This window comes from Pundamilia nyererei, unplaced genomic scaffold (genome assembly GCF_000239375.1).
Source record: "Pundamilia nyererei isolate P.nyererei 1_Seehausen unplaced genomic scaffold, PunNye1.0 scaffold00009, whole genome shotgun sequence".
In the NCBI taxonomy this organism is placed as follows: domain Eukaryota; kingdom Metazoa; phylum Chordata; class Actinopteri; order Cichliformes; family Cichlidae; genus Pundamilia; species Pundamilia nyererei.
In genome coordinates, this window is record NW_005187410.1 from 3057584 (window position 1) to 3078528 (window position 20945).

The 20945-nt window shown below is 40.9% G+C and overlaps 1 protein-coding gene across 5 annotated transcripts in view; it reads left to right on the forward strand.

Moving 5' to 3' along the window:
- LOC102214550 (plakophilin-4) overlaps window positions 1-20945 on the forward strand; it is an 87320-nt gene that overhangs the window by 39704 nt on the left and 26671 nt on the right. For 2 of the 5 annotated variants that reach the window (XM_005723400.2, XM_013908366.1), the window contains exons 3-8: window positions 1620-1732; window positions 8341-8375; window positions 14328-14459; window positions 14884-15077; window positions 15467-16031; window positions 17599-17625. In XM_005723400.2, the coding sequence (XP_005723457.1) occupies window positions 1620-1732; window positions 8341-8375; window positions 14328-14459; window positions 14884-15077; window positions 15467-16031; window positions 17599-17625 (1066 nt within the window). The remainder of the gene's footprint in view (window positions 1-1619; window positions 1733-8340; window positions 8376-14327; window positions 14460-14883; window positions 15078-15466; window positions 16032-17598; window positions 17626-20945) is intronic. The other 3 variants (XM_013908367.1, XM_013908368.1, XM_013908369.1) reach the window with 3 other exon arrangements.

The window sequence follows — 20945 nt, forward strand, 5'->3', positions numbered from 1 at the left end:
AGGCAGGTAATGTGTTCGTGTGTAGATTTAGCTGGCTGCGAATAAAACTGACCGTGGTTGTGCGCATTACTGGAATGGCTAAGGAAAGGATTACACTCTAAGGACACGGACAGTGCGGACCCCAAAGCCAAGTGTTATTCCTGTTGTATTTCAGTGAAGTCTGCTTCGGTTTCACCTGAAAGGCGTAGTTGTTGGTCCATTGTGTGGTTACAAAGAATTGGCAGACACACGGATTGTCCACAAAGTTCCTCGTCGATGTCATTCGCACCCAAAGAGACTCTAGCGTACGCATGTATGCAGAAACTGCAACAAGCTTTTAAGGATAGCGAGGGAACGATTCTCCTGTTCATATACTGAGTTATGTTAACTGAGGTCTCTTGGAAGAAAAAAGCAAGTGTAGGCTCTGCTGCTATCCTAGCAGTGTGGTGAGTACAAAACCAAAAAAACCCAACCCAAAATATGCAAATGGGTGTATGTGTGCAGTTATTTAGTCTGTACCAAAGACCTTGTGTGTGTCTTATGACTGTCATGATGCAGTGCTTGGAGCTAGAGATCTGTGCAAGCAATGGCCTTGTTCAGGCTAGATAATTAGTCAAATGCTGATTTCTCCTCAACTCCCATAGGAACAGTGTCACCTAGGCCAAATATCACCTATTGAAGTGGTGCTTGTCTTTCTGTGTGGGCTTGGAAAATTGCATTGCCGTGTAGGCTCCAAGTACATACAGTTTGTTCCATACGTTTTTCGACAGGGGACAATATTTCTAATTTTGGCTCTTGACATCATCACAGAGGATTTCAAGTGAAAACAGTCGACATGTAAGGAGTTTGATAAAATAGTTGCATTAACTGTTTGGGACTTACTGCCTACAGTGTGTAAAAATAATAGGGATCTGTTGAAAGACAGAAAACAATAATCACAGTAATGTTTTTTGTAAGTGCATAATCACTTCATTAATAAAGATTACTGTTTTGTTACCTTAAAATGTTTATTAATTAATGCCTGTGGTGCTCTTCACTTTGCTCACATATGGCATAGACATGGTCGGCTAATTTATCTGGTTATTTTTAATATCTTGTTAAACCAATCTATGCAGTCAGATGACAAAACCTTGGCTGTTTACAGTTACAGAGAATGCAACATTGCATTTGGGTGGACATGATGAAATGAATATATTTACAAAAACCAAAAGAATTTGAATTTATAATAAATAGTTTTTTAAAAACCTAAAGATATTGATTATCGCTGTTTGTGTGAAGATGTTGGTGGAAGGTTTAATTCAGCTGTTAAGGAATAGATGGGACTATTTACATACACGTGCTGTTATCATTATAGTAAGAAAGAAGCAGCTTGTTTTCTAGCTATTGTGTGTTCTCTTCAATGCTTGGAAAATGAAATATTCGTGATTGCGTCTCTCTAAGGAGATCTCTGTAATCTCATCATTAACCTATGCACAGTGATGAACCACAATGACATGGAGCAGGCTGCCAACTGTTAACTTTCCCCTCCCATATTGACTTCATATTTTTCATATTTGCCAATCGAAGTCCATATTTCTTTTGAGCGAGAATGTATTTCTGACCCTTGGTCCCCCGACTGTCTTTATTGTGTTTATGTGCAGGAGCTTCAGTTTGAGCGGCTAACCAGGGAGCTGGAAGTGGAGAGGCAGATTGTGGCCAATCAGCTGGAAAGATGCAGACTCGGAGCTGAGTCACCAGGCGCTGGTAGCAGCAGGTAATGAGAAGAGAGACACACACACACACACAGAGGAAGCCACAGTCCAACACATGGCTTTTCTATCCTTCACAGCAGTGGCCATACTCTGTGGTATAACCTTATGGCATTATAGCATTGTGATGGAGCATCCCAGTATGCTCAATGATGCTCAGTGATTGGACTATGAATCTAAAATATTTCTCCGTCTTGTGCTTTAATCTGAGATGAACAGAATCACTCCTTGCATGTGCATGCGTATGTATGTATGCATTTATATGTGTGAGCACGCATGATCGTGAGGTGTTGTTTTCTCAGCGACGCATTGCTGTCAGTGACTTGGCTCTGTGCGCGCGTTCCCACTTCATCAGCAAAGACACTAGGTTGCCTGATCATCACACCTCAGTGACCGCACATTCTGTCCTGTCTGCTGTGGCTCACACATGTCAGGTTCATTTGTAAGGCTCGATATAACGTTGAAATATCTCAACAGCCTCACAAGGCAGCTGCAACGAAGTTTTAACAGCAGTCTTATTGCCTTCTGCTGTAAAATGCATCCATGGTCCTCTTCTGTCATATGTAAACAACAAACCTTCTGCAGCGACAGAAACAATAGAGGTAATGAGCAGTAACAGTTGCAAATGCACAAACCAAAATACTTGCACAGTATGTTTATTATTGTTTTTAGGGCTTTGTCACGTAACGTAACTGTAAATGTTACTGTCACAAACACAGGACTATGACTAAATTATTCCTGTTTGAGAGAAACAATAATTGGTGTAAACGCTTGATAATTAAAGTTGTATTACTGTTTGTTTTTTAATGTTCTGTTTTTGATGGCGAGCTATTTTTTATTTTTTTATTTTTTTATTAAAACTAAAAATGAAGCACTTCAAAATTGATTTGTACCGAGGTTTCCGTGACAATGGTAAAAGCTCATGCATCGTAAACATGAATCCTGTTATAGTTGCACTTTTAGTATCTTAAGCTGAAATGAGAGTAAGAGAATTTGTGAGTTATGATGGGAGTTATTTGTGTCTTTCATTTTCTTTGAATGTCTGGTTTACTGAAACGGCATACTGCTATACTACGAGTATTTTACTTGCAGTTAACCAAGCTGTACTCTGCCTGGTTTAGTCCTAAGTATTATGTCTCTTTGTAAGGTTTGATTCCTGAGTGCCGCTATAAAAATAATGATGAGATCACAAATTATGTAAACTGTCTTTGCACTTGAAAGATCGGTGGTTAGATTCCCGGCTCCTACAAGTGTGTATTTAGGCAACGCATTGAACCCCAAATTCCAACTAATGAGCGTGTGTGCCGAGGAGAAATGCTAAAAGTCCTGCACGAATAGTGTCAAAGTGGCCTGAGTGATCAGAAATGACAGAAAAGGGCTATTTACTCATTATGTTGTTTGGATCATGTGGTCAGAGCTAAGGTACAGTCATCTTTTTGTTGCACTGTACTCCTGTAAACACACATGTATTTTTACTTTTTTTAATCTTCATCATATAACCAAAAAGAAACAACTACTTCTAATTATTGCTGCCACAGGTGGTTCTTCAAGCTTCTGATACATCTACTGTAGATGCATGAAACACCAGAGCTGCTGCTGCCTCTCCTTAAACATCTTGCACCATACTATGCCCTCGAGATGGGCATGTAAGGATGACAGGAGTTGTAGCTCTAGTGTAAGGTTCCACCCTACCCTTATCTATGTTTATCTAATAGCTTAAATCTCTTACATACTACATCCTTCTGTATAGTGCTTTTTATGAGTGGGGGGCAAGCTATTTTCTTCACAAGTGGTCAGTGAATATAAATTCTGATGGCATGTTGCTACATTCACTCTCAAATGGGCCGTAACACAATTGGGATATATCTGGATAGATGACACTTTGTTTCAAAAGTAGCTTTAATGGCTCTCTGAACTTTTCTGGCTTTCTGATAATAAGCCCTATGCCCTTAGATAGTGCATTCTTGCACTCTAGCCTGCATAACTCTAAAAAGCACTCACCTACCAGCACTGCTCAGTAAGTGTCCATTTCCCCTTTGTCCCTTTTTTAGAGGGGTGCAGATATACAGCGGCTTTAAGTGCTGCCAAAGAGGTGTGGACAACAGCTCTCTGAATTATACACAGCCCCAGTAATTACTTTAATTTCCTCTTTCAGAAAAATGTTGTTTGGAGCACAGTTTTAATGAGTCCAACCACACTATGGTTGTTCTTTATTCGTCCACACAAGGGAATATTTATAAAATGATTCGTATATCAAGATTAATTTTGGGAATAAAGCTTAAGGACAGAGCAGTCTTTGTTTACTCAACCTAATTATTCCCTAAAATATCAAATCTTGTGTGTGCTAGACACAATGAAAATATCACCCAATTTTGTTTTGTGTAGCTTTCAGCTCATTGTCTTGATCCACTGGTCCATAAGTGACATTTGGCTTGCAAAACAAAGTGTTTTTCAGAGTAGTTGGTGGATTAAATGAGCCAAATGCCAAAATCCCAGGCAATGTTGGACATGCAGTCGTCTCGTTGTAGGCTAAGTGTCACTTAAAAAGCATCACAAGAAAAAACTCGACTGAATTGGCAGACACAGGTTGTTGCTGTGGTTTGATTTTAATGAGGCTTGCCCTATAGCTCGGTTGTTAGGACTGTCAGCTTGGGACTTAAGGTTTTCCGTGTATTTGCTACGATAGTAGTATGCTGTTTCTGTCTTCATAGCTATTAGTCACCTACTTATCTTGCCTCAGATACCACTCTGATACCTCTTTACCGCTTTAGAAATCTTTCTTTTTTTCACATTGCTAATGCTGCTGTTTGCACTTCTCTTGCCCACAAATTATGACATTTTACTGGCCTTCCATTCACTCATTTTATCTTTTAGCGGCATATTCTGTGTTGTGCATGTAATTGAACATGCATTTGTTGCAAACTGTTCAGTATGCAGTGTCTTTGGGTTGATATGCTCTCTGAACCAAACTGTCAGAGATCTCTTTATGTTGACATGCCTGTGCTCTTAAAAAAATGCAAGCACCACCTGGATTGCTTGGATCCATCAGCTACATTTTGTTAGTGCTATTATCTACATGTTTGTCTCAACGTTTTGTTGCCACACCTGAGCCAAGCACAACAGAACATCCATCGATTAAAAAAAGAAAATGCTTAAATAAAGCAGGGGCATCTGGCGCTAGAGGCTATCCCAGCCAAATTTGAGCAAGAAGTACATCTTTGGGTGGTTTACCAGTCAATCACAGGCCTAACACAAACAAAAGATTCACATTCACACCCATGTACAATTCAGAATTACTAGTCGAACTCAAAAGTTTGTTTTTCTGCTGCCTTCCATTTGAAGTGGTGTCAGGCTTTCCGCTCGGTGAAGTCTGAGTAGCCACACCAACCTCGATTTTGCAATTCGAGATGGCAGCTGCAAGAAAAATGGTTTTAAGACTGTAAAACTATTGTGCATGTGTCACTAGTTAACCTGTACATTGTGTTCATACCCAAGTATTGCTACTGATGGCAAAATTTGTTTACTATGATATGGAGAGAAAACAAAGCCTTTTTTTCTGACTGCTACTGAATTATGGTCAAGTTGGGTATGACATCACTACCAGTTCCAGTGTCCAACTTCCTTTGTATTAAGGTAAAAGGAATGCTGGCTTAGTCTGTGGGCAGAAAGTGGAGCATCCAGAGGGAACAAGTGTAGGCACAGAGAGAAAATGCAATCCTAAATGTTAACAAAATACAAAAGATACAAATTCACATAAATATGGTAACTAAAGTCAGCAAAATATGTATCTGTCTGCAGGACTGATCCAGCCTTCCTCCCGCTTTTCCTTCCTTTCTGTTACCAAACATCAGGATTTGCATCTTCCATTTATTCCAGTAGGAAAGAGTTGCAAGAGTATTTGAATGTGAGACAAGGTACATGGATAGAAGCAGAAATGCCTGGTATGGGCACATTCTTAAAATTTAGCCAGCGTAGTCTGACCCTCTGAACAAGTTAATTGAGTTTGAATGAAGCTTGAAACAATGTTATTAGCAAACAGCCAAGTCTGCAGTTTAGGATGCTTTTTATTATTTAAACTTAATTTATTCCCAGTGTCTGTTGGCAAAGTCCCACCTAAATATTTGCCTCTAATCATCCAGCCCTGCTCTCATCATGCAGATCACAATCAGTGTTTTGGTTGAGCTTTGTGATGTCTGTTTGAAAAAGCATTAAATTAAATTTTCTGCGAGTTAAGTGTGCAGGGCTTTTTTTCTGATTTGTTTTCAGTCTCTTGCATTTTCTTTTGACTGGGTGCCTTTTTCCCCCCACCATCATGGATGCCCGACAACTCATCTTCACCTGAAATCTACTGCTGTAGATAGTCTTATGCTAACATAAGACTAATGCATGATGTTTTAAAGCCTGTATATGTACATGTAAATATAAACACATCAGACTGAGAGACTGAAACCACCTAGGACCCTATAAAGAAAACATACAACATTGCTTTTCACACCTTTCTTTTTTTTTTTCTTTCAAGTAAGAAGACGAATGATATGGTTGTGGCTCGGGATTTGCGAGTGAATGGAGATTAGCCTCGAGCATTGAGGTCACACTGATTGGCTCAATAGCACAGCAGGACAACAGCAGAGGTGACAACACACTTGAGGGGTTCGGATTGGAGTCATTACATTTCGCGACACCTCCAGAGCTGGCCTCCGCCTTCATTTGTACAAGCAGACAGGGGGTGGCCATCAAACTTCACCTCTGGCAAACTTAACTAGAAGATGCAACCTCCACACCCAGCCAGCCTTTCATTAGCCAAAAGGACTGATGGGAAATAAAGTGTCATGTCACAGTTAGGCCTGTTGTGTATCACCATTGGCACTTTTACTCTCACTTAGCAGCGCCTTCGCTCTGCCTGCCGGTCAGCATGCAGCACGGGTGGCGCATAATCGTTACGGTAGCCATTCTTCTGCTTTATCTCCCATGCTTCAGTGAAGCTCAGCTCGCCCAACTTCCTCTTTTTAATTGCCTGCATGCTCATTAAAATTCTAAGAAAGTGCTTCTTAAAGCTCATTTAGTGTCACCTTAACTGGGAAGAAATAGCGGCAACACTTTGCTTGATATTAATGATTGGCAAATGGAAGATCTGAAAAAGAACGGGGTGGATGCACTGCTCCGAGGTCTCCTGCTTGGCCTCTGTTTCTTGTAATAACTAACTCTAGAACAGGAGAGTGAGTGGTTTTTACCTTTGATCAGTGATTTGATGTTCACACATACTTAAAATAATAAGTTTAGAGTCCTATTTAGTACCTGATAACTTGCTCGTCTGTTCCACACTGCTCTTTCTTCTTAGCTGTATTCATTTGAGTCCATTCCATTCGCTACAATGTTATTTGAATTGTCTCTTACATTTTAGTTAGCTTTGTAACCACACTTTGGTTATTTGAAGCTTTCTAAAACAAAAAATTACCTGCTATAATTTAGCTTTCAGTTTGTTTCAGATCATGTTGTAGTTTCAGCATTGTAATAAGAACTCTAGGTTAGGATTTAGGACTATCATGATCGAGGATTTGCACTGAACTGTAACTGGCCTCTTTCTTTAAATAGAGTTAAGTAGTTAAAACTGAGTAGCCTTTGTTTTAAGTCTTGGGATAAACAAAATATATTATAATAATTTTTTGAAAAAAGGCTTTCAGTCATCTGTCTACCTGGAAAAGAAAACTAATTGAAATTTAGGAAAATTAAGGCCTCCTATATACAGTAAAGCCTACAAACATCAGACGCATCTAGGACAAATGGGTTTACTACTAAAGCTAACTGTACTAGAAGCTTGTGTCATGCCTTTCATGCCAAAAACGCTCAGTGCAGTTGATTGGTATAAGACCATTTATATTACCACACACTGTCACTGGATTCTTTCTGATTTTGTTGCTTGGTACGGTCTGTGTTATTCCCAAATAATGGACCCAAACTGTGATTTCTCTCTGGCTGGATCATTATTCCCCTGCATTACTCTCTGGAGGGTGACTACCTCTGTGGGATACAGGCTCCACTGGAATAAATACTGGTATTCATGTCAGGATTATGTCAGCATGTCAGGACATTGAGCTTAAAGACAGAGGGTGTGAATATACAATGTGATTACTTTTTGATTTACTCAGAGAGAGTTTCTCATGTGTCTGTGCTGCTTCAGCTCCCTTCAGGTTATATTCCATCCTTCGGCCGTTGACTTAGCATATTTACTAAATGAATGAAATGAATGTGGAAAAACAGCTGCCAGTCCTGCATGTGTGTGTATATGTATGTGTGTGTATATGTATGTATATATATTTTTTTTTTCTTTTTTATGGCAGTGTGCAAACAAAATGCTAGCTGACTCATTTAGATTTCATCTGAGATGCAAACAGCTCCACTTTGGCAGCATCCTTTGAACCGCTAGCTGTTTTATCTCAAAAGCACTGATTACCATCTCTAATCTTGTTGTAAAAGGCACAAGTAGATGAGGCTCCAAGGTGTCTCATCCAGATGATGTCACTCATATCTTCCACTGTGGTGTCTCTGGTTCGTAGTGCATTTATTCACCTTTTCATCTGTTGTTTTTGTTTTTTCTTTTTTTTCTCCCCCACAGCTCATCTGAGAAGTCCCTACCTTGGAGAACTGCAGGTAATTAGTGAAATGCTATTGCTGCTCATAAAATAATTTCTCATTTTACGCTGTGTCCATTTACATTTATATTTGGTGTCTTTTATATCGGCGTATTTGCGGGAGTAATCAAGAATTGAAGCAAACACTCCCCCATTTGAGTCTGTACCCAGACCTGAAATTAGTCAATAATTAGTTAATAATTACACATGCCGCAGTGCTAAAACATTACAGGCCACGAGGCTCACCTACTTTCTCAAGGGCACTGACTGCTGTGGTTAACGTTTATACTACAATACATGGATTATTCAGATAAGCTCCCTGCAGGTTTCAAACTAAAAGTATTTAGTAAAATATTTCCTATTTAAAACTGATTATTTTCTTGTTGGACCTGTTAGAACCTGAGAGAACAACATGCAGCTTATGCAGTGTTAGTGAGTTATATCGGCTAAGCTAAGTGCTTTTCAATTCTCCATTTGCAAAGCAAGGGCTGTGCATGTATCTAGACTTGATAAAATGTACATTTTGTGTGTTTGTGTGTGTGCATTGTGTGCAGTACAGACATGTTTTACATTTCCACAATAATCTGTGCTAATACAAGTGTTTTCAACCGCGCAATTGACAGCCCCAGGCATGTTCTTGTTTTAATAGTTACTTAAGCAATTTCTGCCCACTCAGATGAAATGGCAGCATTGGCAGGTAGCAGAAGACTTTCTCCCAAGACCCCGTTGGTCTGTTTGTTTAGCCCGCATCTTTCAAGGATGTTTAGGCGACAACAGATAATGGATTAAATTTACTAATGTCTTTCATGGCTTATTAATTGCATAGTGGAAGACTGACTTTCTGCAGTGGTCATTAATCTTTTGTTTTCGATCCCATCAAAAAGAGCCTATGGGGGGTTAGCCTTGTACATATGCAGAGGGAATATAAATATCACATGGGTTTCTCTTTTTCTGCCCGAGTCCCAATTTCCATGCTGAATGCATTTCATTGGGGTTACAACTGAGTCGGGTACTAATCGCTGCCATTGTTTTTCTTTGTATTGATTTCTCATTGTGTTGTGGATGATAAATGATAGTCAGATGCGGTGATGTACTTTGTCCAATCTAAATGACTTAAACTCAAAATGTGTGGCACAGAGTGTAATGGGCCACAGTTTTCTCTGAGGCTCATCGGCCTCGTGAGCCACCGTACGTCTCCACCGACTGAGAGACCGGAGGGGAAGTGTTACTGTAGAAACAACTGTCTTAGCCTCAGGAAAAGTCAGTGCAGTCGCACCTCGTACATCTGCAAGAAGAGAGCAAGCACCCCAGAAATGGAGCTTTCTCCTTTTTCTGTGCCTCGTCTGTCTGTTTGTGTTTCGATCCCTTCTCTTTATCAAACATGCATTTGTCTTCATGCTGGCAGTTCAACATGTCAGTATCATGTTTGATTTTTTAATACTTCATTTAATTATCAAATTGTTTTGAAAGTAAAAGGCAGAGGCAGTTTTATAAGTAGAGTATAGCTAGGTGATAAGCATACAGTGATTGGGTTGTTATTGTTGTTTAGGTGGAAAATTGGAAACTTGGGATCATCTGCTAAAATATTATTCTTCAGTAAGCTTCAGAAAGTGTTCCTAATACCTCAAAACTTGTAATGCTACTTTTGTGAAAAACATACTTTTTTGTCAGGCAGCTTATCTTTCCCAAAGCAAAATGATAAGTCGTTCCTGTAAGTCATTGTAAAATTGCACAGGTTGTTTTTCTTCTGTGAGCGAGCTGTGCACTGTTCGGTTTCCATAAAGCAGAAACTGAGTAAAGACCTGGCATTTTAGAGATCACAAACCCATCTGGGTAAATATTCAGTAAGCATAATTCAGGATTAGGAAGAGGCACCTCTTCACCAGTGATCTGATTACATATATACAAGACTCTCTACCAAGAACAAGAGTATCAGGATGCATTCCCACATATAATGAAGCTGAGATCCATTCAGACAATTACATTTATTGTCGAATAAACTTCTGATTCACCAGAATAACTTCCTTATAACTCTTCTTTCTCGGGTAAATCATTGGTCAGATCTGTTTACCATGAATTACTTTGTGAAATGATTCTTTGTGTATAATTTGTGTCATAAAGAAATCTTCTAAGGTAGATTGAGAGGGAAGATTCATGTCATTAGATGGCCCAGCCAGTATAAAATTTCACAGTTGAAGATACTTTTAAAAAATGCTTTGAAGGTATGCCTAACATAGTCCCAAGTTCTTCAAAAGACATAAAGTTATTGCTGATCGCGGTAGAGATCAGTCCTGGCTGTACGCTGTATTGTCCAAGACTCGTGGGACAGCTCTAGCTGGTCAACAAAAACATGATCAAAAAATTGGGAATAAACAACTTTAAGTGCAATATCATACCGTGACATTTTTAATGTGTTTTGGAAAAATCAGTATACAGTGTTGTGTGTTTTACAAGCTATTACAGCATAAAATCACAGAATAAATGGGCAAACACTACAGCTTTGACACTGCCTGATATGTAACAGCAAATGCAACCACCCTGCAAAGTGAAATAATAGTGCTTGAAACCAGCAGTTATTGTCAGATCATCACAGAGGCACCTGGCCAGCTGTCCACTTGAATACACTCCACCCCTCCTCAATGCCTTGAAGACACAGAAATATAAGGCTGTACATGGATGGATGTTTTCTATAACTATAATAGATTTCTATCAATTAGGGTTTCAAGAGTCATTTCTTATTTGATGTCAGAAGGGAGAAAAATTCCCAGATTTTACATATTGCTGATTGATAGCAGTATGTTGCTGGGTGGAGTGATACCTCTTCTAATTATTTATTTATTCATTTGTACATACATCATTCCAGTGCTGTAATTAGCTTGTTCACACGAGACATGTGCTTGTGTGTTTATTTCAGGTGGATAAATTACCTATATTTACAGAAAGAGGTAAAACGTTCAGATAAAAATATTTAAAAGGAGAGCATTTTTATATTTTACCTGCTGCTGCTCCCTCGGTGTTGGCTCTACATGCATAATTCGTCACCTGTGATGTAACATTGTAAGCCAACAGACTTGAGCTTTGCTGGTCCTAGAAAACAGAATCACAGGAGTACCATATAACTGTCCCATTGACCCAAATAGAAAGTGGGCGTGAGGGTTTCTGGCACACAAATGAAACACTGTTGTGTGCAGCAAAATGTAGCCCATATCATAAATAAAGTATTTATTGGAGTGGTAAAACAAGTTTTGACTGAAATATGATATTCGATGACCTCTCCTCTCCCCTTAATGACGAGTTTTGACACCTCATTATAAATCAATAAATAATTTGATGACCATTTGAGTAGCTTCTTCTTCTTCGTCTTCGTCTTCTTCTTCTTCTTCTTCTCTTTCAATGGGCAGCTCATAGGTAGAGACCAACCTCGCTCTCTTCTGATGGAAAATCTGGGATTTTGTTCTATAACTAACCCTGCAATATGACAGAAACCACTCAGTTCAGAGAAGAGCTTCAAGGGTTATTCCTAGTAGGCTTTCAAGGGGAAAAGAGGCACTCGGAGCCAAATCCTAGAAGATTATTATTCTACATTCCCACTTGGCTACTTTTCGCTGCTCCCTTGCCACAAGGAGCCGCTACGGAGGGTATGTGGCCACGGTTACCCTTTGTAACACAACCCCAAAGGGGATTTGTGTCACCAGCTACAAACAAGCCAGTGTTGACCACTACAACGTTGTCCATGCAACACTTATGTTTTCATTTAAAACACCTTAGTCCTCACAAGTACGGACCCACAGTAAATGGTAAATGGTGCTTTAAGAGTCCCTAAGAACCCCAAAGCACTTTACACATTCAGTCATCCATTCATTCACACACACATTCACACACTGGTGATGGTAAGCTACATTGTAGCCACAGCCACCCTAGGGCGAACTGACAGAGGCGAGGCTGCCGGACACTGGCGCCACCGGGCCCTCTGACCACCACCAGTAGGCAACGGGTGAAGTGTCTTGCCCGATTACAAGGCGAACTCCCAACTCTTGAGCCACGATCACCCCCGCAGTATACAAGAAAAGACACCCACAGAGGACACCAAGCATTTTCCATTATCTCAGCATTGACCAGTGGTACACACAAGGACACACAGCCTCAATAGTCTCAGTAGTCTCAATAATAAAACAAAAGCTAAGGAACCAGCTAAAACTAAATCATTATTGGGTGCTGAAATAAATACTGTTTCAATATTTGTAACATTGATTTTTATTTTTTTCCCCACTGTTTGGCCCTTTCTTGCCTTTTGCATCCTTGGTAGATTGGTAATACGACTTTTTTTTTTTTTTCTCACTTTAATACCTGGGCTCTAATCCTGTATGTGCTCATATCGATTTTCAGCCTCGGTGTCAAAATCTACTTTTCTCATATGTGACGTCCCAGTGTCACTCTTTCTTTTCCTCTGAAAATCCAGTTTCTGCATCATTTTCCAGCACATTAATTAGCTGGAGACACAAACCAGAAAGATGCTCTTTAAATCCAGGGAAATAAATTGTTTGAGGAAAATAGGAAACACACGAGTTGATTGTTTGGGTTCTGCTTGGTGCTGCCCACTTTACAGACATTCTACATTCTTATCTAATGCATTGTTAATAGACAAGAAAATGTAAAAATTGGGGGCAGAGTGCTTAGACATCTACTAGTGGGATTAGCAAAGCAAGGGCAAGCGGTAGAGATAAATGTTGAGCTCTAAAATAAGTTTTGAAATTCACTGCTGGGGCCTAAATGTAAGAAGTGGCCGCTGCTCTCCTCTTTAGTCAGTAGTCGTGGGGAAAAAATAACTATCCGAAATATGTGTGTAATCTTCTACACAGATCAAAAAGGCTTCTGTTTCGCTCTGCACTTGCGCTCTGTGTCTATTCCAGTTTCTCATCTATTTTGCCTTTTTGGCATATTATTTATCAGACAGAGTGAGCGCTTGGTACAAAATGTCCTAAACAACATGCTGTGTGTGTACCAGACTAAGAGTCACTGTCAGAATTCAGATTGTTGAGTTGTTTGATGTCTTTGGCTAATAAATGCCTTTTCATCTTTGTTGCAAACTTAAAAATACACACACAAAAATCTGAGCGAGTATCCACGTATTAAATTGCACTGACACAGTTGACACAGAGTTTGTTGTAGACTGGACTCTCTGAAGCCACATGGGGGATGCCTCTCTCACAACAGGCCACCCCCACTGTGCTTTCTGACAGTCTGACCCCAGATCTGCTTTGATCTGCTTTGACTCAATCCCTTCAGTAAATAGCCAAGCACCTTTAGTCCTCCAAAAGTGGGAGTGCAAGATGCCAGGTTGTCAAATGCACAAAGCCTACATGTCAACACATTTATTCAACAGGTCAGTTTTGACAACAAGGCGGCTCAGTCACAGGATTCAGCTTTCATTCACACGCTAGCGAACCGGGCAGGATCTGACAAACTCAGACCACCAATGTTTGTCTTCTTCCTTCCCGTCATTCACTGCCAATTGTTCTAGTGATTGCAGAGGAATCCATTGACTCTGGTCACGCTTAACTAGATTGTGACTGTGGAGAAACATTGTGCACAGAGACATTAGACAGCTAATTTCGGCTTCTGTTTGCCTCGCCCGTTGTTGCCGTGCGTGACGCGAGAGGGGATGCAGGGAAATGTTAGAGCTGTGAAACGATTTAGAGCATGGCTGTATACACAATTGAAGTGACATGCCGCCCAATTTTGACTTCCCGAATTAGTATGGTAGTAAAATTTAATGACTCCAACTGTATACAAGTGTGAAACTAATGTTGCTGAAATGACCGTCTTATTGTTTGCTTTCAGTTCCATAAAATATCGACTGCTTTAACGACTATTGTAAACTCTCAGTCCCAAAGACCGAAAACTGTGAGATTATTTCAGACCTGAAGCTCCACCTCTCTGCCTGACTTTCTGCTCTGCCGTGTCTTCTCAGATGCCTGTGCCTTGGGGGACACAAAGTCTCGGGTGACTGACAGCTCCCAGTCCCCGAGGTACCGCATCAGGACGGAGTCAGAGCAGGTGTCTCTGTACTCCCCGGAGCAGTCCTCCCTTCATGAAAGTGAGGGTCTGTTGTTGCCTTCTCTCTACATTCTGCAGCCCTCTCTTCTGCTCGCTTTCTCTTGCCTCAGCGTTGTTCCACTACACTGATGCCAGTTTTGAAAACAATTTTCTTTAATTTTATACCTTATGATTACACTCTTTGTTTTTATTTTTTGTCTTTCACCGTTATATTCTTCAGGATAAACTGTTATCAGTATAAGCATAAGGTATAAAAGGCTGGATATTTACCATGGCACACTGAGTAATAGCTTGACAAAACTGTTACCCACCCCCCCTGCTGTGCCATTTGTCATTAGTAAGGCTATCCTAAGTAAAGGTCACATCTGTTATGAAACCCTTTATGATGTGTCCCTGTGCCTCTAACCGCTCTCCATACTCTCCCCCAGCATTTCATTCTCGTCTGTCGTTTTTCTCTCATTATCTCTCAGGATCTGGAGGGAATTCGTGTAGCTCAGCTCAGATGAACTCATACTCGGACAGTGGTTACCAGGATGCCAGCAGCAGCTACCTCAGCAGCCAGAACCTGGGCAAGGCTGAACTAAGGGTGCAGCATTCCTTCCCCGGTGCTGGCACTGGCACACTGATGAGGAATGCCAGGGCTGAGGGACAGGCTTCAGCCCAGGTACTGACGGTTGTTTAAGTCAAGATTTATCTCATCATACGGCTTGTTCAAAGGGTCGTGAAGTTTAATTGCTCCAGAATTGCTGTTGAGTTTGTTAGTGATTTATGGCTTTAATGCACAGAGGGATCGAGCACCACAACCTAATCACGCTTCTTACAGCTTCGTGTATAGAGAATGCTGAGAAACCAAATGGCGCCGTCACACAACAGAGGAGGGGAGCACAAGGAAAATAAATATGTCTCAGAGTAAAGTCATGCCCTGTAATGAATTGTTTTATGCAATGTTGTTTTATGCAGCATGTCATTATTATTACAGTACATAATTTTATAGCTCCTCCTGAATGTAAACTAAACCACAGAGCCTTTTTATTTTTTTTCTCTTGCTTGCAGGTCACAACAGCAGTGCCTGGCCGAGCTATGCGAAGGGTCAGCTCAGTGCCTTCTCGCTCTCACTCGCCAGCCTACGCGAGCAGTATGTCCCCCTCCCGTGGTTCCCTGCGTACCTCAGTTGGCAGTGCCTACGGCTCCCCCATTGTTACAGAACCCAAACCCCTGTCCGCCATCTATTCTACAACATTGCCCTCTGCCCAGCGAACCAGTACTACGGGCGGCGGTAGCAGTGGCTCACCCTACAACACTCAGAAAAACTCCCCCGCTGCACTGCGTCGCATGGGCTCCACAAACTCTCGATCTAGCCGCACCACCTCACCCTACCAGGCCTCAGCAGGGTCACCCTCGGGCCGCATGGGCTCACCTCTGACGATGGTCGACAACGTCAACCCTCCGCTGACTAAACAGCCTACTCACACTTCGTCTCCAGTCAGGGCTAGTATGACTGCCGTGCCCCAGCACTACAGCTCCACTCTGCCCCGCTCCCTGCTCCACAACACCGACCCCTACGGACCCCAGAGTTACGACATTTACGAGAGAATGACGCGACCTGACAGCCTCGCAGGTGCTCCGCTGCACACACACATACGCACACACATACTTGCTCTGTACGGTGCATCAGTATTTTATATATCTTCTTTTGAAAGTCTCAGCATTAAATTACTGACGCTCTAATATCAAGTCTGCTAAAATAAGTTACAAGTGTTTTGTTCCTCCTTTCTTGGCATGTTAAACGATACAGTTATGTTTGCTTTGTGCAGACAGGGATGCACTCTTATATAATTATTTCTCAGGCATGTTTCTGACTCTTTTGTTTCATTTACTCAAGCTGAAAGCAAAGAGTGAACGCGAGGTCAGTGGTTGCCCTGGAGTGTCACCAAAACATAGTTCCTGCTCGAAGACAAATATTGGCAAATATAGACTAAGAAACCAAGTCTAGGAATCGGTATTCATTAGCTTTTTTGCTAATTGAGTGCTCTCAAGCAAAAATACTTTAGTATTAAACAGCTTGTGCAGATCACACATCTGCTTTACTGATTACATTCTGATAGAAACCATATTATTATTATTTGATAGTCTGCCTTTAAACTATTGTGTCAGAGGAAGAACTAAGTTTAAATTATTTCCAGGCAGCTTCACTTGCCTTTTCTGGTTTCAAATAAATCAGTTGCTTCAGTTACCACACCTAAAAGAGGTGTAACCTTGCACAAGCGCAATTCACTTATGCTACAGTCACACAAAAGAAAACGGTGGTTGGCACGGTTATTACGACTGCATGCAACAACTTTGATCCGATTGCTTTTGAAATGGTTGCTTTGACGAAATTTCAGATTTGTAACTAGTGTGACTGAGGCGAGAGGTTTAACTACCGAACGCCACAGAAACCATGATTTTCAGCTGCCTTTAGTTTTGCTTTATGTGAGAATCAAGGCTACTGCTTGATATTACGCACGTGTGGCATTCATACAGGGGAAAAAACGTTTTGTTTTGTGGTTAAATAACTGACAGAGCATTTAATCATAAACACAAGGTGCCCCCGTAGTGGAAATAACAGAAAGTGAAGAAAATGATTCCACAAAACGTGATGGCATTCCTTCAAATCCATTGTTCTGATGAGTGCATTATCCAGGCTATATTGTGGGCAATCACTGAGGCAGGAAAGGGGGTGGCTTTGTGTGTGTGTGAGAGAAGTATGCCAGAGATCAGGAAGATAATTAATTGGAAAGCGTGCCTGTGCAAACTAGTTTGTCATTCTTAAGAGAATCCTGAGCAAATGAGGCAAAAACAAGAGCTGACTAGTGTTTGCTTGCTAAACACACGTATCTTGTCCCGGTGTTTTCCACACGGCAACAAGAATTGATGGACGGAGATCAGCCTGCAGCCTTTCATTTTCTGCTCCCGTTTTCTGCAGAATCTCCAGGACATTAGATCATAGTCTAGACAAATAATGACAACTACAGATAACCATGATTATTCAGTGGGAATTTCAAACTGATGAAACACTGCTCCGCTTTTGGTTTTGCCTCCACGTCATAAAATAACACGTTACTCAGAAAATCAGTGTAGTGTTACTTTGAGGTTAACTGACACTTATTTCCTCTTGACTTGATGCTGCTTTGGGATTTTCTCAGATGCCCTCGTTGATGGTGACGTACAAGGTGAATTTAGTTTTGTTTTGTTTTGGTGGTTGTGTTACTTCAGCTCATCATCTGTTCTGTTTACATAAAGGTGCTGTGTGTGTGTGTGCACGACTTGATCTTATTTATTTTATTTATGTCTAACGCTCATGTACGACCAGTTGCCATTTTTAACGTCTAATAAACACACGTGCGTTGTAGCAAGATCACTGGGAATATGCTGCTAAATATCTTTACTTTAAATTTTGATGTAATGTATTAGCTATCCTTGTAAAATTTTAAGGGAAATACTCGCGCTTCAGGTAAATTCTGCAAACTCTGAAAGATTAGTATTGCTTTAAATTTCTGAAGGAACACGCAGTCCTTTAAGATGAAAAGGTTCAGCTGCGTAATAAAACGTATTTTTATTCATTTTGCTTGTAGCGCATCAACCAGATATTTATGATAAAAATTAACTGGCAAAATAATTTTTAATTGAGCGAAATTGCCTTTGCATCTGTTCGAGCTGAATCACATGGGATAATAACCAAAAAGGCAGAAGTTAATGATGGCAGCTGGGTGTCGACTGTGGAAGTGTAATGAAAGGTCAGTCTTGGCCTTGCTGCTAGCTGTTTCTCGTGACTGCATGCTGCTTCTTTCCTCAGTGGGATGGAACTGTCTTTAAATGTTTTAATTTTGGGTGAATTTGTTGTTTTTCCAGCCTTTTATTAAACATCACAGGCCTTTCCACATGCATTTGTATTTATTTATTACACTAGCCTGACTTAGTAGTAGTTCAGAGCTTATCATTGTTACTATGGAAATGTTCTTAAAGTGAGATTGTTTTTTATTACCCAGACTCACTGCACACACAAACACAGATGTTGCTACTTTGACTGATGATGTCTCCAGCAGAGCCAAAGGGTTGTCAGCCTCCTGAGTAGTGTAACAGTAATAGTAGAACAACTTCACTCCTCAGTGTCCACAGCTGTCTGCGCGTGTGTGTGTGTGTGTGTGTGCGTGTGTGTCTCGTCAAGGGAGTATAAATCTGGCCAACAAACCGAGCTTTCTGTTCCTTCTGCTTTCCTTCATTTCTTTGTCACCTTCTTTGTCCTCCCCCTTACAGTCTTCCTTTTTGTCACAAACGCATCATCTGCACTTTGCAGTAATTTTTCACAAGTGTCCGATGAGCCATAGTAGAAGGAAATGGGACGATCACACAATCAGACTCAATTGCAAGCATTTGGCAAACACCATCCAGCAGCCTGAACTTGATGTTGTAGCTCTTGGTGGGTTTCTGTCAATATCTATCAGAAAGTGTTTTTCCTCCCCCTCCTCCTCACCTTTTTCTTGGTTCATCACACACTTTTTGGTTCTCTCTGCTGCCTTTTCGTCACACTTCTGTCCACCTTTTTGTGCTTCATTTGTGCCCTTTCGCCTCCCTCTACTCTTCCGACTACTCATCCACCTGGCTCCCCTCCCTGCGCTGTCACTGGCATGATGTCAGAGCTTCCCTCTGCTGCTGAAAAATGGAAAATGAAGATAAATTGTCCCTAATAATGTGCTCATTACGCTCCATGTCCCTTTCAGAGAGGAAGGAAGAGAAAGGGGGGGAAATAGCACATCTCAATGTCTGCATTTTCATTTCGCCATCCAGGCTACCGGGGTAGTTTTAGCTGTGGTGCAATCGAATTTTTACCCCTTTAGGAACTTTCATGCGTAATGATTTTCTGATAATCATCCCAGTTTTCTTTGAGGAGTTCAGTTTGTTTAGAGAGGGTTCTTGAAATGTATTTTTCTTGAAGGATACATTCAGCTGCATCCATTTAAGTGTTTGTTTCTCCAGGGAAAGCACGCGCCAAGCAGCCACCACCCTTTATCCAGCCTCTGCCAAGTGTAATCTGTTAAAGCCACGGTGAGAGGACTGAGGGGGAGAATTAAATGACTATAACGCAGCAGGAATGTGGGCCATTCATCCTCAATAGACAGCAGTATGTTATTTCTCCCTGACAATTTGCAGATGCCTTTAGAAGTGACTGCAGCCCTTCTATCGGGGGACAGATTAGTCTCTGCTAAGGTTGTTTGAATGTTGCTACTTTCAGGAGTCAGGCTGCTGAGAGGCAGAGATATGCATGAAGGTTCCTGTGCCTGGGAGATTCTCTCCCACTCACTCGGTCACAGCTGTGCCAAAAGCTCTGTTTATGTGGCTAGGCTTTACATGGAATGAGAGGTCTCTGGTGGTCCTAGACAGCCTCATTAACCCTCTTTTCATTCATCCTCTCGTTCCCATCCCCTCCTATACTCTCGGCTACTTTCTTTTCCCGCCTTTCCTTATGTCTTCCCACCACCTCTTCTCTCTCCATCTCCTCACCCTCTCCTCACCCTCTTCAAACCTTTGAACAAGAGAAGCTGAACTGATTTCCTGCCAAGCTGCTGCTAGTGGTTATTGTGCGCACAGCTATGGCGTGAAAGGCTGCCTGCACTATTGAGTGCACACAGTGGCAGAATTTTTCTTCTTTACTCTGTTTTACTACTTCCTTCCAACCTTAGTTTATGTCTTTGTTTATATGGCTATGGAGTGGAGAGTCAGAGCTTGGGCGTTTCTTTAGGTTTTAGGGGGTTAAATTTTTTTTATAGGAAACACACATAAACAAAACAGACAAGCTTTTGTAGGTTATGATATATTTTAGTTTTGCCTTATTTCAACCCTCTTTACTTGACAACACTTTGAAGTTTACAAAAAAAATACTTTCATTAGTGAGGGAAAATCAGTCAAAAACAAATCTTCAATATATAAATGAAGTCCACAGCCTTGTTTAAACCTTTCCATAATTCAAGGATGTTTGCAGCACTCGCCATCATTTAATTTATTACTATGCAATGGCTAAAAAGCCAGTCTCTAAATTTAATTTAGAGAAAATGTTTTAAAATCTGTCATAACCTTGACAAAAAACTGGGTGCTTTGTCAACACTGTTTTACCCAAAATGGATTGCACTTGTTGTGATCTCTTCCATAAAATGCTCTTGCTGTCAGAGAGCACTTAGAAGCTAGGACACCATTTTTTTTCTCCAGCTTTCAGGTCAGGGTCAGACTGATATTTTGGCAAGAAATGCTCATTTACTTGCAATTTAGACTTTGATAGAATTTAATCTGTATTTGTGTGTTTATTTGATTCATTAGGGGAAAAGACCTGCCCACTGAACCTGGTGATAAGTTGACCTTAAAGCGGAGTTATTCTGCTCAATTCCAGCTCTGTATTTTAGTTTCTGGGTTCTGTATGATACACGGTAGGGCTGTGCGATATGACCAAAATCTCATATCCCGATATAAGAATTCTATCGTCCGATAACGATATAAATCA